Genomic DNA, 21,397 nt, shown 5'->3' with positions numbered 1-21,397 from the left:
GGATGCTTTAATTAAAGTATTTTTTTTTAAAGGACTCTTCTCTTATAGTGCACTTGGGTAGGACGGTTTAGAAGGTCGTGTAACAGAAGTATTATTTATAAACGAGGTCATCCCGAGTTCTAACTGGTTGTCAATGCATTTCTGTGCGTCAGATCGGCCAGGCACCTCTCGTCGAGCCCTGTCGGTAAATCGAGTCTAGTCTCAAACCAGGGGATATTTTCTCAGGCGTCACCTTGGTCTGTGAGGACCGAGCGAGCACTGCTTATGCCAACCAATGCCGCAAAAACTATATTGAGGTACTTCATTGTAATAAATGATTGACTTTGAGATGGCTTTTACATGATGCGAAGAGAGTGTGACTGGTAAAGGGGAATATGATTAGAGTCGGATACGGCTTTATATGCAACGATTGATTTCTCGCCACCCATGGCCCCGAGGTAATTAAGACCGCGTGTAGTTGACACTTGTCAGGGGCCGCGGTATAGAACGAAGGAGTCAAGCAGGACCCTGATTTTGAGACTGGCATTTAACTGATGTGGGTTGGTTACGTAAAGTCGTCTGATCTCGTCAACTGTTATAATTCCATGTTACCGCATAGAAGTAGGTAGAATTTGTGTATAAGGTATTTTGATTAAATAATCGTAAGCAAGTTACGTGGCCTGGAGGGCTGGAGCTGGGAATGCAAGAGCATTCATTTAAGCTTTCCTTTGTTCGGAGTATTTAAGTATTAAGACATTTGAGATGAGTGTTTTCATAAGGCTAATGACAAGTCGACGTTGTACTGTAATCTACATGTGGTGATAACATGCAGCAAAATTGATTTCAACGACCAGGACCAATCATATACCCAAATGTAGCAACAACCAAAGCCAGGCCCAACAAAGACGGGGGATACCACATACTCTCGGCCACCGATAGTTTCCTTGAGACGCTGTCAACCAAATCTTCAATAAAAAGAAATATATTGTGAGCCTTTTTTCATAGAAGTTTGGAACTTTAAAACTAGAATACACCCTGCTTGCTCGCCAAAATAAACATACCAAGTTGCTTGACAAATTGAACCGACGTGGCTGAACGGAGCCTTAGAACACCGTTATGCTCTTCGTCAGCCGCGAGAGAGCCGATTCTTAAGTAGGCTTGCCTGGACAGTTGTGGTCTCCTCCAGTGGTTTTTATCCACTGGTCGCAGACGGAGCATCTCTTGGCCATGTTGACTTTGATAATATTGATGTTGGATAATTATTGGAGTAGCTGGTGAAGATGTAGAAGATGAAGTCGTAGATGAAATGCAGAATGGAGATGCAGACCTGTTCTCCTTATATACCCAAGTCCCCACGGCGGCAGGGCAACGTATACCGACCAACCTGCATCTTAGTCGCCGAGAAGCTAATGTGCTGTCTGATATTGTCAAATTTGGCTGGTTTATTCGTAGTCATTGGCGTAGCGCCCTGCCGGCAGTGGCCGTGCTGGTCATGTTCCAACTTTCCCATTTCGTTGGATCATGGAGGTTGACTCCATGATCCCGTACTGACCAGAGCGGGCTTACACATTTTAACAAATCCACTCGGCGCGTAGTGGGGAGACTCTATTGGTTCATTGGTCGCCGAATTGTCTGAAGCTATGATGCCCGAAATGTTGGACGTGGAATCTAGCTCTTTCAACGACTCAGCTTCAACTCCAGTTCTTTCCCATCACTTCCAAATTCTATACCCATGAACCTTTGCACATACATTTCATAAGTACCGCGACTGAGATTATGAATCCGTATACAACGAACCCGAAACACATTCCTGAATCTGATCTGTATGCCGATATACCGCTCTATGGCAGGTACTCTCCGAGACCGGACGACTTCCGAGTCGATGTCCAGCACATCAACTCTAGCTCTCAAGAGTCTATACAATATTGGGCTACAGTAATTGGACTCTGTACGGAATCAAACATGATTTTTCCCGCAGATGAAGGTCGAGATGTTTTTGCCCTTGGTAGTGTCATTGTGAAATCAAGCCACCGACACCAACATGAGAAAATCGACTACTCATACGCCGATGCCAATGAAGTCCAGGCAATTACTATCGCTAAAAGCGTCCTAGATGGGATCAAGGTGCCCGATATCTATTTTTCTGGCAAGGTACAGCTCTTATAAACCACTTGGGGATAATTCTTTCTTACGCTACTTTAGATCAACGGTCGCGCGGTGTTGATCCAAGAGAGAATTCCCGGTGTATGTCTAAACGTTGCGTTGCCGTACTTGTCAGAGGTCCAAAAAAATTCCTTCAAATTACAAGCACGGGAGATTCTCCGACAGTTACATGCTATCAAAGCGCCGAGTAGCCGTGAGACGCGTGATCATATCGTTCCCGATCCGAATATCCTGCCCAGTGGTCGCTTAAACCCTCGAGAGGCACACATTCTCTTCTCAGCAAACATTGACCAAGATATGAGCTTTATGCATAACGACTTTACGCCATCTAACTGCATCGTTAACGACGACAAGATTGTCGGACTTATTGACTGGGAAATGGCTGGTTATCTGGGGTGGAAAACGGCTGGAGAAATCCACCGAAAAATTAGATCTCCCCGGAGAGAACAGTATGTCCATGCCAACTTGGATGAGGGGGAGCTTCAAGATATGATGTGGTGGAATGATCTTTACGACGTGCTACCTTGAGCTTCAGAGCATGTGACGTGTTTTATTTTGCAGGGAATATTCGTATGTAACCCTCTTTCTGCTTTCTCCTAGGGAATGTCTGACCTCCGTGGCATGGACAGTACACCCCCAATGCATCCAAACGCTACCAATTGCGGAAGCAAAGGAAATATCTCGCAAGGGCGGGGGAAATATCGGAACTAAACAAGGGCAATTGGCGTTGGGAAAGCTACTCAGGACTCAGATTTCCAAACCCATGAATAGAAAGAAAACAAAAAGATGTACAGATCTGCTTAATACTATTGCACAAGTTTCAAATACTGCCAAGTACTGGGACGGCAACTGGGCCAACCGTATAAGGGCAAAAGTTTGATTGCACCAACGGAAGCACAGCACGAAACGACTGTGCTTGATCACAATGCCAGACGAGGAGACGGAAGCTTATCGACCGAGATGATTCAATCAGCAACGATCTTGATGCCTCCAGCTTGCCTCCAGCTTATCCGTGGGCTCTGGGGTGGTGTTAGGTAGTGAATTTCAACTTGCATGGATCCTGGAAACCCTAAAACCCGGCACACATCAGGAGTTGGTCGACAACAGTGCTGCCACATTGTCCATGACATCTTAGTTGTGACAAGGGGCCAGGAGCGACATCCATCTGGCGCTTGTGGTGTGACTTTCAGGACCGCATGGGTGGTACGGACGGTACTATTCACGATCACTTCTACATGTCCCATAGCACATACATAAATCTCGAATGGGCTCAAAGCCATCACATGAATTATGCACTCCAGCAGTGTTGTTTGTATGAACTGGTATTGCCTATGGAGGCAGCAGCCATGAGAGACTCTCGCGCCGAGCCCCTTTCGCTACCGCATAGGGAGATATATACTGGCCACCAATTTGTATTCAGCCCACTGTGCAACGACATCTTCATCACCACAAGCGTATCCACAAAAGAAAATACAAATGAAGGTTCTGGCTTTCCCTGCTCCCCTTGCCCATAGGCCAATTCACTGCATGAGACATGGTGGATAGACATTGGCACATCTCGTGACTGCAACTTTTGCGCATCATTTAGAAGACTCTGTTGCAACTACCAACGTTGAGGTCGAGGATGTGGATGCCGCCGTTCTAAATTCCACAGATGAGCCATGCGATTCGACCAAAGGTAAACAGGGCGGCCTCGATATCTTACCTGTGTAGTAGGGGCATTGGCGGCGCAGCAGTACGTTTTCCCGCCGCCGCAATTGTTCACAAGACCGAGGTTACAGACTAAACCTATAACCTTGTCGCAGCAGATCTGTTTCTGGTTGTTGTTGCACTTGTCTCCGCCTGAGCCTGGAGCTGGACCTGGACCTGGAGCTGGGGTGTGGTTTGGGTTTGGGGGTGGTGGGTTGTCGTAGGGGGCTGCCATGACGGCGGCGGCAAGGACGAGGATGGCAGCGGTGAACTTCATTTTGAAAGGTGAAGGGGGGTGTTGAGAAGCGTAGAGACAAGTGAAAGTGTAAGAGCAGAGGGAAAAGTTGTAGCAAACTTGCGTGATGTGGGAAACCGAGTGCTTGATGAGGAGATTCAGGACCAGGGTAGGGAGGATATCCAGGGCTTTTTATATTCAAAAGCCGGAGGGCATTGGGCCCTTGGAAATTGAACAGTTTTTCCTCTGCCCTTTCCGGGAGGTGGCGTAGTTGCCGCCGACGTATACGCACATGTTACGCCCACCTGGCACATTTTGGTGTTTGTTGGGAGTAATTTTCCGTTGGGCCTGCACGGCATCGAGCCTTGTCGGACCTAGTCCTATCGAAGCATCGACAGTAATAGTTTAGTGCCTATTCCAGCCATGTATTGTCAAATTTTGCAACATGGAGGTTAAGGCTGCATTGTCCCAGGTGGAGTAGACGTCTCCTGTCACCTGAAGTTACAAGTCTCTTTCCTATGATACTTAGACGTGCCCGAGGAACTAGAGCATAAATGGTGTCAGGAAATGGCTAATTCGGTCTACGTGGTTGAATTACGAGGTCAAACAGGGCGATGACAAATGAAGACCTGGACTTGAAGCGCGCGTGCCCCCCCAGGCCTTCGGCTTGTCAAACATCTAGTTCATTTTATCTTGACCGATCGACGGTCCGGCATTATAGTACTCTTCTGCTACAGAAATGGGCTTCATAGAATCTCAAAGGCCACATATTTTATATGAGCATCTATGGTTTGGAAAGACAGATCATGTCGGTAGATGTTGTAGATTCGACGGTTGCTAGCTGGAAGGGACATGTGGAATCACATTGCAGCATCAATGTCTCATGACAACTCGTGGTAACCAAAAAGACTATTCTCCACTGTTCGCGAGCAGCCGAACGTGTGACGCGTACGATTTCCACGATGTATCTCCAGCGGTTGACAACTCGGTCCAAAGGGATAGTACTACCTTGTTGCCTTGACAAAATAAGACCATGGCGTTTAAAACCAGCCACCAGGCGTAAGGAGTTGAAGCTCCCGCCAAGGTCCATCTGCCGATGATGCTTTGCTTCTGCCCCTGAGCGGGGAAACGAAGACCAACTCATCAGAGAGACATTCAAGGCTGATCTAGACGTATCAAAACATGAAATGAAACGTCACTCCGGGGTGGGTCGGTAGATGATCACCGGCTCTAGGCTGCACTTACTGTCTCTTCCTGCCAATGAGACAGTAGGAGTACTAATTGTTGGCTGTAATACTCCGTGCTTCAGGGGAATTTCGCTCAGCGTCTTTAGACACTAGCTTGCGTCTTGGCTCTCGATCGGATGATCGGCAAGTCGCATGCGCTCTTGTCTGTTGCTTGCCGCGTTTACCAGCCACGCGTGTAGTAGAAAACACTCGACACTCACCACTCACTTACACGGAGGGCGTGTCTCCTGTTTTCCGCCACCCCTTGCTAGCACCTCGGAAGACGCCTATGCTTTGAATAGTTGCTTCGCCGCTCCTAATATCCCACTGTTAACCGGGTCTTGATCTGCTCGTCTCCGTCCGGCTCAATGGGGCGGCACGTCCCTCCCGCAGAAGGCTTCCCGATATTGTATTTGCTCATCCACAAAGTCCAATACGAGTGGGTCGGAGATTGAGTCCACCGGTTATCCCTAGACCTGAACTCCTGGAGGCTGGGAGCCAGAAATAAACAGAATGCCAGGCTGAAGTGAGATGAAGTCATGAAGCTGCTCAGTACGGAGTAGTGGCGTTCTCTGGAAGGGAACATCTCCCACCGCAGCATGCTACTTGCTTCATTCGATTCTTTTCCATGATTGCAGTTAACATCCCCTCATTAGCCAGGTACGACGGTATTGGATCTTGGACGTCTTTGCAGACTCAATGACGTGGACGTGGGGATGCACCGCGTCTCAGTGCGACCTATTGGGGACTTGCTACATATGTACCCAGTTAGACTGACAGACTAAGGGGCAGGCCAAAGCTCGATGAGGCGCTGGCAGCTCGTATTACCGCGTTAGCAAGGTCGAGAACCAATCTTGTCTTGAGCCATGATACAATGGACACATGCAGGTTGCCTGCTTGCGATACTGAGACACGCTAACTCGCGCGACAACTAAATCAAAACAAGACATGTGAAAGTATCAAGTAAAGTCGGAACTAATAAAGCAGCCAATTAGGCCGAGCAACAAGAGGCAAAGAATGTGAAAAACACAAAAAAAAGGAGACGCACTTCACAGAATAAGTGGTGCAAAAATTCAATAAAAAAATGTGACACCTGAGGGATTCGAACCCTCGCCTATTACTAGACCGCGAGTAGGGACAACCGGATGGTACCGGTGGAACACCTGAACACGGCGCCTTAGACCACTCGGCCAAAGTGCCTCGGTTTATTGATTGTGTCTGAGGTCATCTTATTAATAGATATATAGCCTTGACATATGACGCCCTTTATTCCGAGCAATTCAATCGCTCCATCGATCTCTGAGTTCAAGATAATTTTTCTCCGACAAAACGCAGCAACCCATCAGCCGTCCATCCTCACACCTTTTACCGTACCCACTTTACCCGCACATGCTTCGCAATTCAGATTCTATTTCTCATTTGGCCAGCCCCCCACATGACAATATGTGCAAGACCGGCTTTTGGCCTTACCCTTACCTGTGCCGACTGACGAATTCACGATGGCGTTTTACCCTAGGGGCATTACAAACACTCTGTCAACAACCCTTTTGGCTTGTTTCTTCGCCATAGGCCTACCTGGATTCTGCAGGTCATCGTCACACTACATGATTTCTGACGTGGTGGCATTGCAATCCACAAGTAAAAAAATCGACAGCCGCCGCACAGTTTTCACTTGGCGGAAACCAAATGGTTGACGACGTTCAAGCACATGGCCACCGATTTCCGTCATATCCTGCATTTCATCCCGTGTTCAAGGTGCTTCACCGGCAACATACCATCTTGGCCATGGTCCCTGTTAGACCCTACCCACATCCTATGGTGAATATATTCTTCATTGCGCTGAGGAAAGGGGCAGTTCACAACGATTGCTCAAGGCGCTACCAGGTCGCGGAATCAATACAATATGCCAAGGCCTCAAGACAACAAACACCACCCAGTTAATCAAATACATCCATGCAATAACGTTCCTTCCGGATTCTCTCGAAATGCCCAACCGCCTCTTCTTCAGTAACCGGCTCCCCGGCCTTCTCGTACTCCTCCATGACAATCTTGACCAACACGCCCTTGACCCCCTCCGCCATCTTCCCAGAGCCACAGACGTAGAACCTGGCTCCCTTCTCCCACATATTCGTGATTGACCCTCGTTCATGCCAGATGCGGTCTTGAACATATGGGCACCCGCACGACGCTTCCTTGTCTCCGCTGTATGCTCGGAAGACCTTCACAACCCCGGACTTCTCCCAAGCATCAAATTCGTCTCGGTACAAATCGTCTGACAAAGGGTTGCGACATCCGTAGAATAGGACAGCCGGGGCGAGACTTCTGCCGCTTCCCTGAAGAGTAGCACGTTCTTGAATGAATGCCCGGAACGGTGCAAGTCCCGTGCCTGCGCCGATGCACACTATCGGCGTTTCTTCCTGGTTCTCCGGTAGGTGGAAGCCCGACTGGGCTGGCCGCACTGATACCTGTATCTTCTCACCTGGTTCCAGAGAGGAGAGGTATGAAGACGCCACGCCGATGAAGCGTCCCGTGCCGGACACGGCCGACTCGTCGACAACGCCGTACGTCAGACTGACCTTTGTGGGATCGAAGAGCGACGAAGACGAAACCGAACTTGTCGAGAGTTAGCATTTACCCGCTGGAAAACCGGTACAAGATGCACGGAAACTCACTACTGTCGTAGTCGCATGGGGGGCAACATTTGAAGGAATTCGTGGAACGGCACACACAAGGCAGGGAACTTTTCCAGCACGTCCAGCACGGAAAGCCGCCCTGTTTTGACTACCGTGTCGAATTCCTCACTGGCCAGCCTTTGCAATTGCGCAATCTCATCGCTTTCCTTGTTCATCTCGCACAGGTGGGCGAGGTCCTAGACAAGTCAGGTATTTTTCCTACAGATACCATTCTGCAGTGGAAATGGGCTACTTACTCGTTTCGTAGCAATCTGGCCAAGTTCGACGTACGAACTCAGAATTTCCGCCACCGGAAGACTCATGCCTGTAGGAAGCGTCGTTGGCGAAGAGGACGAGATGGTAACGTAGGCATCTCGTGGAAAATGAAAGCGCCGCAGGGCTCGCGACACGCTCTCCTTGGGGTTGTGCGGCAGAACCGCCAAGTAATCACCCGCGGAATACGGCATATTGGCCGGCAGTCGCAATTCAATGTGCCGCTTCTCCTGGCTGCCGCCGCTTTGGTCGACGAGCCGCCGTGCCGCGACAACAGTGGCCTCTTCGACGCTCTGATGCAAGACGGATGCCCTTGGCGTCGAGAAACTGAGCGCCAGCCCGGGGGCGGAGCTGGTGGCGGCATCACTTGGACGAGCGAAGCGTTCCAGAATAGAGGGCCAGAGAACGTCATCCTCCCAAGCTTCAAAGTCGGAAAACATGTCCCTGTCTTTGGCGTCGGTGGAGTGCAAGGGACCAAGTCTTGAAGCGCCGAGCCTTTCTAGAGTCGAGTCGATGAGCTTTGGGACTTTCTGGAACGTATGAACCCAGTCCGAGTGACCTTTTTTGCGGGAGTTAGCATCGGCGTTTTTGGGGCGCTGACATCCAAAGCGGTAGTCACATACCACATCCGTACACTGCGTACGAGACATGCTTCATCGCACCGGGGTCCAGAGTCTGGATCCAATGGGTGAAATGGGCCGCGTTGTGCGGAGGCTCGCCTTCGTACGACGATGTTATGATGATTACGGGAGTGCCCTCGGGCATGGACCCTCGAATGGTATCCAGGGCATCGACGGATGACCTGTAGCCCTTGGCGGCGGCCGAGCTCGCCAGCCGCTGCGCCATGAACTGGCACGTCCCGGCATTCGACCCATACAATATGACCAGCTTCGGGGCGGACTCCCCGTCGACGTGGCCTGTCGAAGTCGACGCTACAGAGTGTCTTGATTTGTGCCCAGCAGCAACGCCCGGCGACGGCGTTGGAGCTTCGCCGGCAAAGGCGCCGGCCAGCCGTGTCTCGAGCCGCGATGGCGTCAGTCCGTCCCGAAGGATGGCCCGAACCATGAACTTCTTGGGCTTGATGGTCAATGTTTCCTGTATCTGCAGCCGGTACGAAGGATCGTCCATGACAAAGTTGAAGTTCTGGATGAGCACAGCCAGCGCCAGCGTCGTCTCCTGCCACGCGAACGGCCGGCCGATGCAGCTGCGCAGCCCTGTGCCAAAGGGGCTCCACGCATGCGGATAGTCCTTCATGAGGCGGTCAAACTTGTCGTCTGCCATTCTCTCGGGGTTGAATTCCCTGACGTCGGGGCCGTAGGCGGTGCGGTCGAAGTGGGATTTGGACAGCAGGCATATAATCTGCTCGCCTGCCTTGACGGCGTACTTGCCGCCAATCACCTCGTCCTTGATGGCCTCGCGGGCAAAGGCTGGAATGGGCGAGCTGTGGCGGAGCGTCTCTCGGAGAACCTAATACCAGCAAAAGTTAGCAAAATACCTCGTGGGCTGCTTGGCCGAGAGCACCCGCGTACTGCAGAGAGGTACCTGAGCTTGGCGACGTGATCGATCAAGACGGGTCCCGTGCCAACCACGGCGTCGACTTCCTGCTGAAGCTTGTGGTATACGTCCGGCCGCGAGAGGATCTGGTACATGGCAAACGACAAGGTGGCGGCGGTCGTCTCATGGCCCGCAATGAGAAAAGTGATGAGGTTGTCGATGATGCTCTCGTCCGTCATTTTGCGACCCGTCTTCAGATCCACCCCGTTGAGCATCTTGCTCAAGAGGTCGCTTCTGTCCGTGGATGCAGCATCCGCGCCGTCCTCCCTCCTGGATTCCAGCACCTCGAGCGCGGTCGAGCGCAGGAGCGCAATGTTTTCTCGGTACTTTTCCTCCTTGCGCGGGTAGAACATGGGCGGCAGGATGCGGAGGGATTTCGCGCCGGCCTCCTTGAGAACGGCATACATGGCGGCAATGAATGGGTGCAGGCTGTCCCGGTAATACGAGTTGAACCGGAACCCCATGGAGCAGAGGGCCACCGTGTCGAGAGTCAGCCGGGTAAAGTCCTCGCCGACGTCGATGGGCTGCGACGGGCCCTGGCGAGCCCATTTGAGGGCGAGCTGGGTGGCAATCTCGTGCATCTCGTCAAACATGCCTCTGATGGACATGGGGCCGAAGGCGGACATGAGAACTCGGTGGGCGATCCCCCAGTTCTCCTCTTCTACCCCCCGCGACTGGGCATGTTAGCTCCTGTCCCTCGCTGCGTCGTTGGGGAAACGTACGGTAAAGAGCCCATCGTGGACCACCTTTCTGAGTTGCTGTCATACTACGGATAAGTTCACTGGCCTGGGCATGAAACGGTTGGCATGGCGGCATGTACCTCAAGGTCTCCCTCGATAGACTTCTTGAATCTCTTGTCGTCGCAGACTTCGTGTACCAACTCGTAAGATGAGACTACTACGAGTGTGTGTTTTCCGAATTTTAATTTGTAAATCTGGCCTGTCTCTACTCAGTATGCGCACAACGAATCCTCTCACTGACGAAAACGTACCGTATCTGTCGGAGAGTCTGATGAAGGATTGGAGCGGATGATCAATGTCCACGTCCGTGACATTTCCTAGTATAGGCAACCCCGATGGCCCGGGTATGGGAACAGTGTTAACCGTCATGTCTAGACTATTTTGCGTCTTGTCGATATCGACAGTCATGAAGTCTTTGCAAACGATGCACCTATCGAGGCGAACGTCCTTTTATACGCTGTCAAGTGCGGCAGCGGCGAAAACGCGGGCCCGCGAAACCTCCGCCTTGCGCCTCGCTGCAGCAACCATCTCACCATTCAGCCCTGCCACGGCCTGGCAATGCGAGGTTGTATTTTCACGGCTTACATGCGCATCGTTGGTGCTTATTGGCCGCGCAGGCCGTTGCTGCAGGCCATTTCTGGAGTTCCAATGGATGGATCCCGCGGTGTCCGGCGATCCCGCCGCCGTACCGTGGTACCGCTGCGTGGAGCATGACGTGGCCATGCAGTGAGCGACAATGCCGGGTCTGGATGACGGGCGGTGGAACATGGATTTGGCGTCAGATGCCACGTTTAAACGGCGCGTTTCGTGCGCAAGCAGCCACGAGTTGGTCTACAATCTTCATCTACACAGTCCGCCATGCGCCTGCCCCTGCAAAGTTTAGCAAAGCTGCGAATTTCCACTTGGATTCAGCCGCGTGACGTACATTTGCCCATTGCCCGCTTGGTGTTTCCCCTCTTCCAGAGCAAAAAGAAGCTTGCCAACTCCAGCCGTGTCGAGATGCGTGTAAAGATAGAGCCGAAGCAGCGTCCGATGCATATGTGGCAAGAGCCGCAAGGCCTACCAGACGCTATTGCGGGCCGTCCCGGGCGTTTGATGGGCGCAGGGGGATCAATGATTGCTCATGGAGGCTTTGAGGCAAATCACGTGGAGGGAACTCTAATTCCAGGAGACAATTTCTGATCGCCAATTGACCCCCAAGCTGAAACCTCGGTGAGGTATTCACGAGGATGAGCAGCGGGTGGTGAATTGGTGGCAAGGGCATCTGCTCGTATATAGACTCTAGATGCCGCCGCCACCAAATGGCCGAGCTACCCCTATATGTTTCAATTGCTTGGGGGGGTATTTGTAGGATGCTGAAGGCTAATATGCAGCCTCACTAGGACACTAGGACACATACCAAGATTCTTAGTAATGTGGTAAACTTATGAGCCACGAACGCAAAAATAAACTGCCCAGTAAAACGATGCCAACAAATCCAGGGAATTCCGACTATGCAGATGTGGCTTCGTTGGGCCGCAACGTCTTGAGCCAGGGAGTTGGTTTGACGCAAACAAATGCGTTCTTCTACGTCCTCTCCTGTCAGCCTAGATGCGGCGCAGAAACGCCTATTGGTGGATGAAAGGTCTTGTTTGAGTACCGAACTGCAATACAGATTGCCGTTCGGCAACGAAAGAAGCTGGTATCATTGATGGTTGGAAGACACCCACGCAGTTGGCTGAGACAGGTCGCGCAAATACCTAACAAGGCAGTATAGTATATAAATAGTACCTAGCGTATCGGAATACTACTCGAATCTCAACTCGTCCCACCTGAAGCCTTGGCTTCACCAACGTTGCATTCGATATGGAACCGAATTCAACTAATATAGCGTGACCGTCAACCCTGGCCACGCTATTACCGCTGACTGTTCTCGAACACGGCCAGGCTTCTTGCCGGGCATCATAGCTAGCAAGTCGGATAGTCATCGGTTTGGTGAGCAACATTCTGCTTGGCGTCCAATTTCAGGCAGACAGTTTCGTGCTTTTGCAGTTGGGCGGACGGGAAGGATGCGCAAATCATTCGCGACGCTCAACCACAGATTTCGGCATTACGGCTTCCGACGGGCAACATTGCTGCGGTACCTTTGCCGACTGGGGGTCGTTCAGCATTGCCTAAAAATGACCAAGCTCCAAAGACTTGTCTGCGAACTATGTTCGGGAGGCCGTTGGTCCGGGGCCAACTGATGGCATCAACTATCCATTTTGCCCATTAAGGTTGTGGATGCCAAGGGTCAAGGCGTCCCTAACATCGAAACCCAACAATGTAGCTGCCGAGCAGGGTTGTGTGCGATATGCCCATCCGATGTAGAAGGCTCAGACGGGGAGATGCCGCAGTTGCTGATGTAAGACTGGCTGTAGCACCAGTTGCCAGAGAAAGCAAGGGCAACATCTGGTTGAACATGTAGAATTTATCTTTAGAATGAATAGCGAGATGTCATCACAGTGAATTGAGGACGTTGTTACCAAGACCGGCGCTCTGTATACTTGTGCAAGGTTGGATAGACATGGCAGATACAACAGGCGCGTTGTGGCATCTGGAAAAATAAATCGCAGATCCCTTTGAAGCGATATGGTTACTAGCTTGGCCGAGGCTCTCCATACACATGATGGTGTTGAAATACACTTTGGTGAGCTAGCCTCGGTAATGTGGCTAGGGTTAGGGTTGTGTATAGGCTTTGTCTCGAGCGGCAGATCATGACATTCGGGTCAACCGGTCTTGCCAAGCTGGTATCAGAGGGGCTACATATTAATGAGATGATGTTTTTAAAGTGGAGATGCTTTGGATGGGCTGCCTGACCGTTAGATTCTGTCTTGTCCCACCTGAACCTTGTGCCAACATTTGCTGCTACTTAATTTGGGCATCGCGACCGGAGACGACGGGCCTCAACTGCGCCCTGCCGCACTGTACTTGCTACGCATTATTGCCGGATCCCGTACAGTGCAAAAAAAGACTAATCGACGCCGTTCACCCACGTGGGCCTCGCCGCTCAATATGGCCCTGCACTCGCATCATCGTGTCCACGTCCGGGCACAAAGCCACCGGCAAAGCTCGCAATCACCATGTACCTGAAACGGACCACTCCCACGTTTTCGGCCGTCATCTGCCCTGGCCTCATCCGTGGACCCGCGCCGCAGTCTTCGGCAGAGCCTGTCGCAACTCTTTGGTTGTCCCATCGTCTGTGCGCATGACCTTTACAGTCGCATTGGCAATGGGGTGCAAATTACGATAGCCGAGCCCTGCACGGGACGCCTGCGGTGAGCAACTGGAAAGAAACGGATCCGGTGGAATACTGTATGGTCAATTGATGTGATTAGGCGACGTTGGTGGCCGTCGGGGTCAGATGGCGCCGTGCGGCAAGAGTTGTACCTGAAGTCCGTGTTGTATGTAACAGTCCTGCGCTTTGATAGGAGCCCGTATATTCTCATGAGAAATCTTCTGTATAAATAGAGAAAGGTAGTCTGAAGAGCTACGGTGCTCCTATGCTCGTCAACCACGTTCTTTACCACACGAAATACACTTTACGTTGAGCCCATTCATTCGCTCAATTCATTCCTTTCATTTCTACATTCTTTTACTATCTTTGGCGTATATTTCTTAAAATGAAGCTTCTCCTTCTTTCCCTGTGCCTGTCTGTCTCGGCGGCGCCAATTCCTTCGCCTGTAAGTCCCTACTACCACTTACACGCTTTGCACTCAATGCCTTGACGTCCTTGAGCCTTGCTGCCCAACTGTCCAAGAGAATATGCAGGACTAACATGACTTTATAGGCCTCATTAATTGACATTAATGCCAACAACAATGACTTGAAGTTTCCAATCAACGTTCTTGGTCTTCAGGGGAACGACGTGAATGCCCTCAACGGCAACTTGGCCGGCAACTCGGCATCAAATGGACAGACAAATAACAATGCTGCAAACGGCGGCAAGGAATCCGCCCCCAAGAGTGATAACACCAGAACCAGCAACGGCGGCACCACAACCACCAACAACGTCAACACCAACCATGCGTCAAACTCGCTGATTGGTGTCAACACGAATGGCAATAAGCTCGACTTCCCCATCAACGTCCTCGGCGCCCAGGCCAATGGCGTGACGGCTCTGAATGGCAATCTGGCTGATAACAGCGCCTCCAATGGCCAGACCAACAATGGCGCCAAACCTGCCGAGCCCAAGGAGGCCGTGAGCTCTCCTAATACCGTCACGAACAATATCAACACCAATGGGGATGCTGAAAACACAAACACCAACATTAATACCAATGCGAATGGCAACACGGTCAGTACCGGCACAGGCGGTGCCAACACGGCCAACACCAACACCAACGCCAACTCTAATACCAATACCAATGCTAATACCAACACCAACACCAACACTAATGCCAACACCAACACCAACACTAATACCAATACCAACACTGTTAATGCAAATGCCAACCCCAATGCCATTGTCAACAACACCAAAAACACAAACACCACCAGCCCCAGTGTCACCAACACCAACTACGCTGGCACCAACGCAACCAACATCACCGCCACCAAGACCGACAAACCCACCACCATCAAGACCAGCGACGCCCCCGACGCAGAGACTGACGCCAGCCCCGAAACCGACAGCGACACCCAGACAGAGACCAGCGCGCCAGGCAACACCGTTTCGCAGCCTCCCCCAGTCGCCAGCGTGCCAAACAGCCAGGAGAACAACGCTGCCCCAACAAAGGTCGTTACCTACACGGTATCTCCAATCCCTGTCAGCAATGTCGTTTCTGCCGCGCAGCCTGGCTCCGCGCAACCTGCCTCTGTCGATGTTTCAAGCGTGGTCAACGCCGTGAATGGTCTTACGGCCGCAATCACCTTGCTTACCGGTGCTGTCGGACAGGGATGTGCTAAACAGTGATGAATGGCTACAAGTCGGCGCAGGGTAGGGTTCGGAAAATTTTATACCTTTCTTGAGTTGGACCGAAACGGTCTTTTTACTATATTTTTAATGGGCGGTGTAATGCTATAGATAATAATGAACCTCGTTAATGGCTTCAATTATATACATCTCTTTGAAGTGAAGAAGTAGCATTTCGCTAGATGGTTGCTTATATATGTAGTTTCTGCTTGTTAGACAGCATGCCATGAAGCTGGATGGCACTTGGCTATTGAATAATGATACAAGCACAGCTAAGTATATGTACTTGATGGGAACAATGATACCGTTAGTCATGTATGTTGCCGAGTTGAATGGTAAGGGGATTGATCATTGCGGCTCGCGAATATCCGAGACTTGGACTGTTGTCTTGATCGGTACTCTAGGCCGTTGGTGTCATATACATCAACAGTACTTGTTACATTCTACCTTGACCCTGGCGAAGAGGCAAGGATTGCATATTATTGGATATTATTCGTGGCGAAACCCACAGAGAGATCGGGTTGTGGACGGGAGCCTGTCAATTTTGCCGCGTGACATTTGTCAAGGCAGGTGAGGCGAGAACGGGTGTGAAGAGCGGGTAGATGTAAGCTGAGCGCTGTCGGTACCACCCTGCTTACCTTCTCCCCTCGTGGCCGTTTACGCCACACGGACATGGCTATATAGATGAACATGGGCCAGACCCGGCATCGCAGATTGACTACGCCCGCTGAGGAGCAGAAGCCAGGAGGCGACGGAGATGTAGTCCCTCGTCTCTGCGTTCCCGCTTATAGGATAAGCCGCTCATAACTCCGCCAAAATAAATCTGAGATTCTACAGGGGAACTCTCCGTTCGGTGTCTCTTGTTTTCTTGGAGTTCAAGCTGTAAACCACCATCGACCCAAGGGAAGGGTGATCCTGCGCCAAGTGTACAACCCAACTTGGCTGATGCAACAAAGCTGGTTGTTGCGTAGTAGAGAATTCTATCTTGGATCTCGACGGGAAGGCAGTTGATTGCACTTGGTTGTGGCTCGGTCGTGTGGATCGCCCAGAGAATCATGTCGATGGCAGTATCGGATGTATACCCATCACCGAAGAAGAGGGTCTCGGAGCGCGTCCATGTAAGTTCACTCCCTTGTGCCTTGCAAAGAACAACATGCCGAAGGGTCAGGATGGCATATGTTCTCACAGTTGTTGCAGAATCTTTCAAATGATTGGTCATATGACGTTGTACCATTTCAAGGCCCTCTCGAGTATCTTGCGCAAGAGCAAACCAACATGATCCGGCTGGAACGAGAGTCTCCTCAGGGGCCTCCCAGCCTGGGAGGTCAACTACATCAACATATGGACCACGAGGTGAATTTGAGACGTGTTCAAATCCCACACGCTCGAATAGAATAAAATCTAATGTTGATATCCAGATGGTAGCATATGCTAGCTTTTGAAATACTATAGTGTTCATTGGCCTCCGAAGAACATGACGCCACGTGTGAGCAAAATCACGGAGAAGTCTGGCAAGAAATGACTTTATCCGCGGGAGGGGATCCAATTTAGGCTCCCAGTAAGGCTCTGGGAGGTTCGGCTCCCGCTGGAGTGGTTGTATGGGCGAGTTCAGCACCTGAAAATCGTCCAGAGTGAGCAGTCGTTTCCGAGCAAGTTCAAGAGAGCTGAAGCAGGTTTGGTATCTCTTTTGGAGAGAGACGAGGTCTTTGTCGAGGTCGAATATCCAAACGCTGTCGAATACACAACCTCGGCGGTCACCAAAAGGGTCAACAAAATCGGGCACATCCTCCCAAGCTAGGTCAATGCTCTGCTCCAACGACGCGGATAGTTTGCCTTTGGCTGGATGAGATACTAATTCACATCGTATTCAAGGATGAGGTAGTTTGTAGGACATACTAGGGCATTTTTCTTGACCCACGAGGGCCCTGGAAAACACCTCGAGGCATGTCGCATCTGACTCGTGCCAATAGCCCCTGCGGAGCGAAGTTCCTGCAGCAAGCTATTAGTGCTATCTGATACCATAGAAAGAAACCACAGCCAAAAGCTTACCTTGGGCGACGTAGACTAAAACAGGCTGAGGCAACATCATAGGAAGAGGGTTGGATGGTAGATGATGAAGAGTCAAGAAATATCAGAGTAGGTGTTGAGGGTCTCACGTGATCACGTGCGGACCTCGCGTGCAGATGAAAACCCATCTGCACATTCGTCTCCTCTAACCTTTTACTTAGACTTTGCAAGATTATCAATACAGAGCATGATTCAATGACAATCTCCTCTTTGCCCTAGCCTCTCCACAGTAGGCTATAATCCAACTTGGTACCAGCTGGCAAGGCCGAATCGCTCCGAATATTAATCCAGTACATTGACCCAACTTCGCCATTACCGTGTCACCATGTGGCCTCCACCTCCGAATTTACTCTTGACCGTCAGCGAGAAAGAGCTCTCAAAATTTGACCAACTCGGCATGCGCTCGCCGTGGCAGAAGCGCGGGTTAATATTTGGAGAACTGTGCTCGGTATTATCTATTCGACGAATAACCTCCACGATGACCACCGTACTTGCAGCGGGAGCAAATACCTCTCTCGGGCGATAGGATATGAGTGCGGCGGAATTAGGAGAATGGCAAGTCTTGAGCGCGCTGCCGGAGCCCCGTGACTCTGGCATCTCTTGGTACCGCAGAGCACGACATCTATGCCGGGAGAGCGGTCGCGACCGTGTGTGCAGCAGAGATGTTTGGACCAGAACTCCGACTCTAGAAGGAAGCGCGGAATCTTGAGGAACAATCGGCCGGTCATCCAGACGAGACGCGTATCTATCCGCTCTGTGACATGGACCTCACGGCTGAGCAAGAATGGAACACCCGGGGTTTGGCCAAGCATGCAAAATCTGAGTTTGGTGGCGTCTAGAAATCACCTGCATTCGCTCTCGTGTCTCGGCATTCAGCACGCATTCACGGAAAGCTTAAGCGCACCATGATGCAAGGTCCAGCCGCAACGGCGGCCATAAAGCTGTAGAATTCGGATCCCTTTTGCCCATAAACAGTTGCCGTTCAGTCAGCCACAATACGTTTAGCGCCAAGGAAGCTGAACTGTTTTGATAACAGCCACTGGTGCTTTGTCACATTGCTGTCCCGTCGTGCAGTTGGATTGCTCCTATCTTCTTGTTCTTAGCCTGTCGATGTGTGCCTCTATATAGTGGGATGCCATGGATACGGAATCACGAAATGGTTGCCCTCGAAAGATGTTGTCAAAACCAGGGGGCAAGCCACGCTACAGCGGACAGTTCTTGGGCCAAAGAATATCTGGCAGTCATCAGAATCCCGTAGGCATGGGCCTCCATGCCTTCACCATATCTTGAAGGGTCACAAGAACTGGTGTGTATCTGGAAGCCATGGCAGCCGTTTCTCCAAGTGACTCCTTCTTGTACTCACTTATGGCGCTGATAAATAATCAGCTCAACAGGTCGACATGTCCCAAGTCTGCCGTTTATGTCTCTCGCGAAATGCCATTACCTTCATATACTCTGCATATGTCGCCACTGAAATAGGCTTTCTTGCCAGGCTGCAGCTGAACAGACCTGGCACTTTGTGGCACACGCCAGGCTGATCTAGACTTTAGGAGATGCGCATGGAGCGTTTTAGCATTTGTATATATCAACGGCCAGTCGAGCTCGAGCTATATTCCGTCGTTGCAACTTGGAAGGCAACCCACATCCTACATTGTTCCGATGCAGCACGAGGTTCAAGCAACAATTGTTCTACAAAATGGCAGCCCCAAACACACATATTCGCGGTTCAGTCAGGGACATATTGCTGGCATCTATCTTGTCGTCGGTGCCTCTAGTAGCACTGTCCGCCATTTTGCTCGGGCTCGTCTTTAGAAACCGGGTATATCCCAGTAGCCCTCTTTCTGACATTCAAGGAGCTGCAGCCTCCGAGAACGATGACAGTGTCATCTATGTCAACCTGAGTGCTACGACATTGACTGTGCTGGCCTCGTGGTCCAGCACAATCGCTCCCCTCACCTTGACGTACATTCTATCCTTGGCGTCGTTTCCGGCTGCCCGGGAAATGATTCGTGCAGCGGTCAACACCCTCAGGTCTGGGTCCGGAACTCTGACCCCGTACCAGTTGTCATTGATGCTCCGGATGATTTGCAGTTCGTACTTGAACTCTGTGTGGTATTGCATTTCCTACATTACAAATTGGCGAAAGAGAGCACCGATTGCGAGGCCTGTCATCGTCATGATATGGATCTTGATGTTGAGTTCACTGCTCAGGTGAGAATTCTCTAGAAATGAGGTCCCCGAATCATTGACAGTTTGGCTCATCGTAACTTACATCTGGTACAGCGCGCTAGTCTTTGCCACAGATGCATGGCTCCATTTCACAACCAAGAGCGTAACTCTCACTCAGTTCGAGCCAGTGTCATTCGATGATGCTAGCTTTGGACTACATCAGAACTGCACAAATTTAACAGAGAGTTTTACTTCCCAGTGCGACCTGAATCGGGGCGGGTCGACAACATTCCTATGGAATGCTGAGGAGTCGCTAAATCTTCTGGCAAATGTCTCGACGAGGGGCATGGTGCAATCCGTGTCGGACGATGCTGGTAATCAGTATGCGTACATTGGCCTTCCGGTAGGCCTCTCGAATGGCAGCGTAGATTACGTGGCCACATCGCTGGCAGTCCAAACTAAATGCGCACCTATTACTACGCGCTGTTTCAATGCGACCAGCACCATATCAGGTCCTTCTGCGAACTACAGTTGCGATTTTGCCATGCAAGGAACTATCAGCACAACTTTCATCAATTCCATGAACATGGGATATTTTACAAATTCGACCTTGTCGGATACCATCCCGGAAAAAACTCCAATATCCAACCCTTATTACTTTGCTGCCGTGGTGAGCGCAAATCAGAACGTGGGACGGAATCAAGACCTGATCCACGATCCCGAGATTAATAGCGGCGAACACGGTTCTGTGCTCTTTGTCGTATTGTGCAATGCTACTGTATTTGATATGGTATACACTTCCGCCAACAGCACGGTCACACAAGTCTCTGTGCTGGAGAGTAACTCGTCCACCACCAGCGTCGTCATGGGAACACAAGCATACACACACGTTGGGGATACGTACATCCTCCAGCGTACCAGCCTCGATGTTTGGCAGAGCCACAGTGCACAGGAGATAGCTAGCAAGTTCGCTTATACGTACAGCGAGATAGCTCTAGCGGCTTCTGGTGCTGCCCTCGAGCCGGGGCCTGCCGTGGAAGCCCAGTTACGGTCTTCGATGATCGTGGCCAAGATGCCAAAGGCGCCTTTGGGTTGCCTGGTGGCTGCCAACTTGCTGTTAGCAGTTCTGGGTATTCTCCTTACCATTATGGCCCTCCTAGTTCTGAATAATGATGTGGGAGACGTGAAAGCAAGGCTGGGTATCCCTGCCTTGGTAGCGACACATTTTGAGACCAACGGGGGAGATAAGCCGGTGAAGAACATTGAAGATATGTTTGAGGAGTTTGATGGTCGAGCTGGGCCGCGGGTTGTGGCGGCAAAGACGGCGCTGGGCTGCTGGAGGTTGGAGAGACGGTGATGACGCTGACAATGCTGCTTGACCCAGGTAGTTATTGACCGCTTTTAAGCCGTTTTGAATAAAAAATGTTGAAACTGTGGATTAAAGTTTCCGGCCGCCAGAGGAACTGGGTAAAGTACAAGAGATGCCGCTTCACCTATTATATTTCCTCCTTTCCCTTCTCCATCCTTATTGGCTGTTTCAACGGCAGCTAATATTTTGTGTTGTAAGGAAAAGTAGAAGACCTACCAAAAATACCTCCTCTATTAGGAGGCCTCCACTTTTGGCAGTGCCGTTGAAACATTTTACAGGCAACAGCGAGTCCAGACTCGTGTTCATGTTCCACACACAACTGCTCTTG

At 50.9% G+C, this 21,397-nt stretch overlaps 6 protein-coding genes across 6 annotated transcripts; 3 read left to right on the top strand and 3 right to left on the bottom strand.

Moving 5' to 3' along the window:
• Positions 1-1,941: 1,941 nt before the first annotated feature.
• MAA_08122 (Protein kinase-like protein) lies at positions 1,942-2,670 on the top strand (the record flags this gene model as incomplete). The annotated part of the gene is made up of 2 exons (XM_007826120.1): positions 1,942-2,130; positions 2,182-2,670. 2 exons carry the CDS (start codon positions 1,942-1,944, stop codon positions 2,668-2,670), a joined length of 678 nt encoding a protein of 225 aa, XP_007824311.1.
• Positions 2,671-3,726: 1,056 nt separating this feature from the next.
• On the bottom strand, positions 3,727-4,108 carry MAA_08123 (uncharacterized protein; the record flags this gene model as incomplete). Its single annotated transcript, XM_007826121.1, has 2 exons — positions 3,727-3,783; positions 3,848-4,108. 2 exons carry the CDS (start codon positions 4,106-4,108, stop codon positions 3,727-3,729), a joined length of 318 nt encoding a protein of 105 aa, XP_007824312.1.
• A 3,121-nt stretch (positions 4,109-7,229) lies between these two features.
• Positions 7,230-10,939, bottom strand: MAA_08124 (Cytochrome P450 CYP505M1; the record flags this gene model as incomplete). The annotated part of the gene is made up of 8 exons (XM_007826122.2): positions 7,230-7,905; positions 7,965-8,161; positions 8,222-8,796; positions 8,861-9,704; positions 9,767-10,465; positions 10,514-10,549; positions 10,612-10,730; positions 10,783-10,939. The coding sequence occupies 8 exons, from the start codon at positions 10,937-10,939 to the stop codon at positions 7,230-7,232; spliced, it is 3,303 nt and encodes a 1,100-aa protein (XP_007824313.2).
• Positions 10,940-14,172: 3,233 nt separating this feature from the next.
• Positions 14,173-15,464, top strand: MAA_08125 (uncharacterized protein; the record flags this gene model as incomplete). The annotated part of the gene is made up of 2 exons (XM_007826123.1): positions 14,173-14,232; positions 14,340-15,464. 2 exons carry the CDS (start codon positions 14,173-14,175, stop codon positions 15,462-15,464), a joined length of 1,185 nt encoding a protein of 394 aa, XP_007824314.1.
• A 718-nt stretch (positions 15,465-16,182) lies between these two features.
• Positions 16,183-17,553, bottom strand: MAA_08126 (uncharacterized protein; the record flags this gene model as incomplete). Its single annotated transcript, XM_007826124.2, has 3 exons — positions 16,183-17,315; positions 17,361-17,453; positions 17,514-17,553. 3 exons carry the CDS (start codon positions 17,551-17,553, stop codon positions 16,183-16,185), a joined length of 1,266 nt encoding a protein of 421 aa, XP_007824315.2.
• A 1,674-nt stretch (positions 17,554-19,227) lies between these two features.
• On the top strand, positions 19,228-21,057 carry MAA_08127 (uncharacterized protein; the record flags this gene model as incomplete). The annotated part of the gene is made up of 2 exons (XM_007826125.1): positions 19,228-19,562; positions 19,815-21,057. The coding sequence occupies 2 exons, from the start codon at positions 19,228-19,230 to the stop codon at positions 21,055-21,057; spliced, it is 1,578 nt and encodes a 525-aa protein (XP_007824316.1).
• Between the last annotated feature and the right edge of the window lie 340 nt (positions 21,058-21,397).

Source organism: Metarhizium robertsii (assembly GCF_000187425.2).
Source record: "Metarhizium robertsii ARSEF 23 chromosome Unknown MAA_Scf_6, whole genome shotgun sequence".
Lineage (NCBI taxonomy): Eukaryota > Fungi > Ascomycota > Sordariomycetes > Hypocreales > Clavicipitaceae > Metarhizium > Metarhizium robertsii.
The sequence above is the reverse complement of the archived record's forward strand: the minus strand, read 5'-3'. Positions and strand labels throughout refer to the sequence as shown.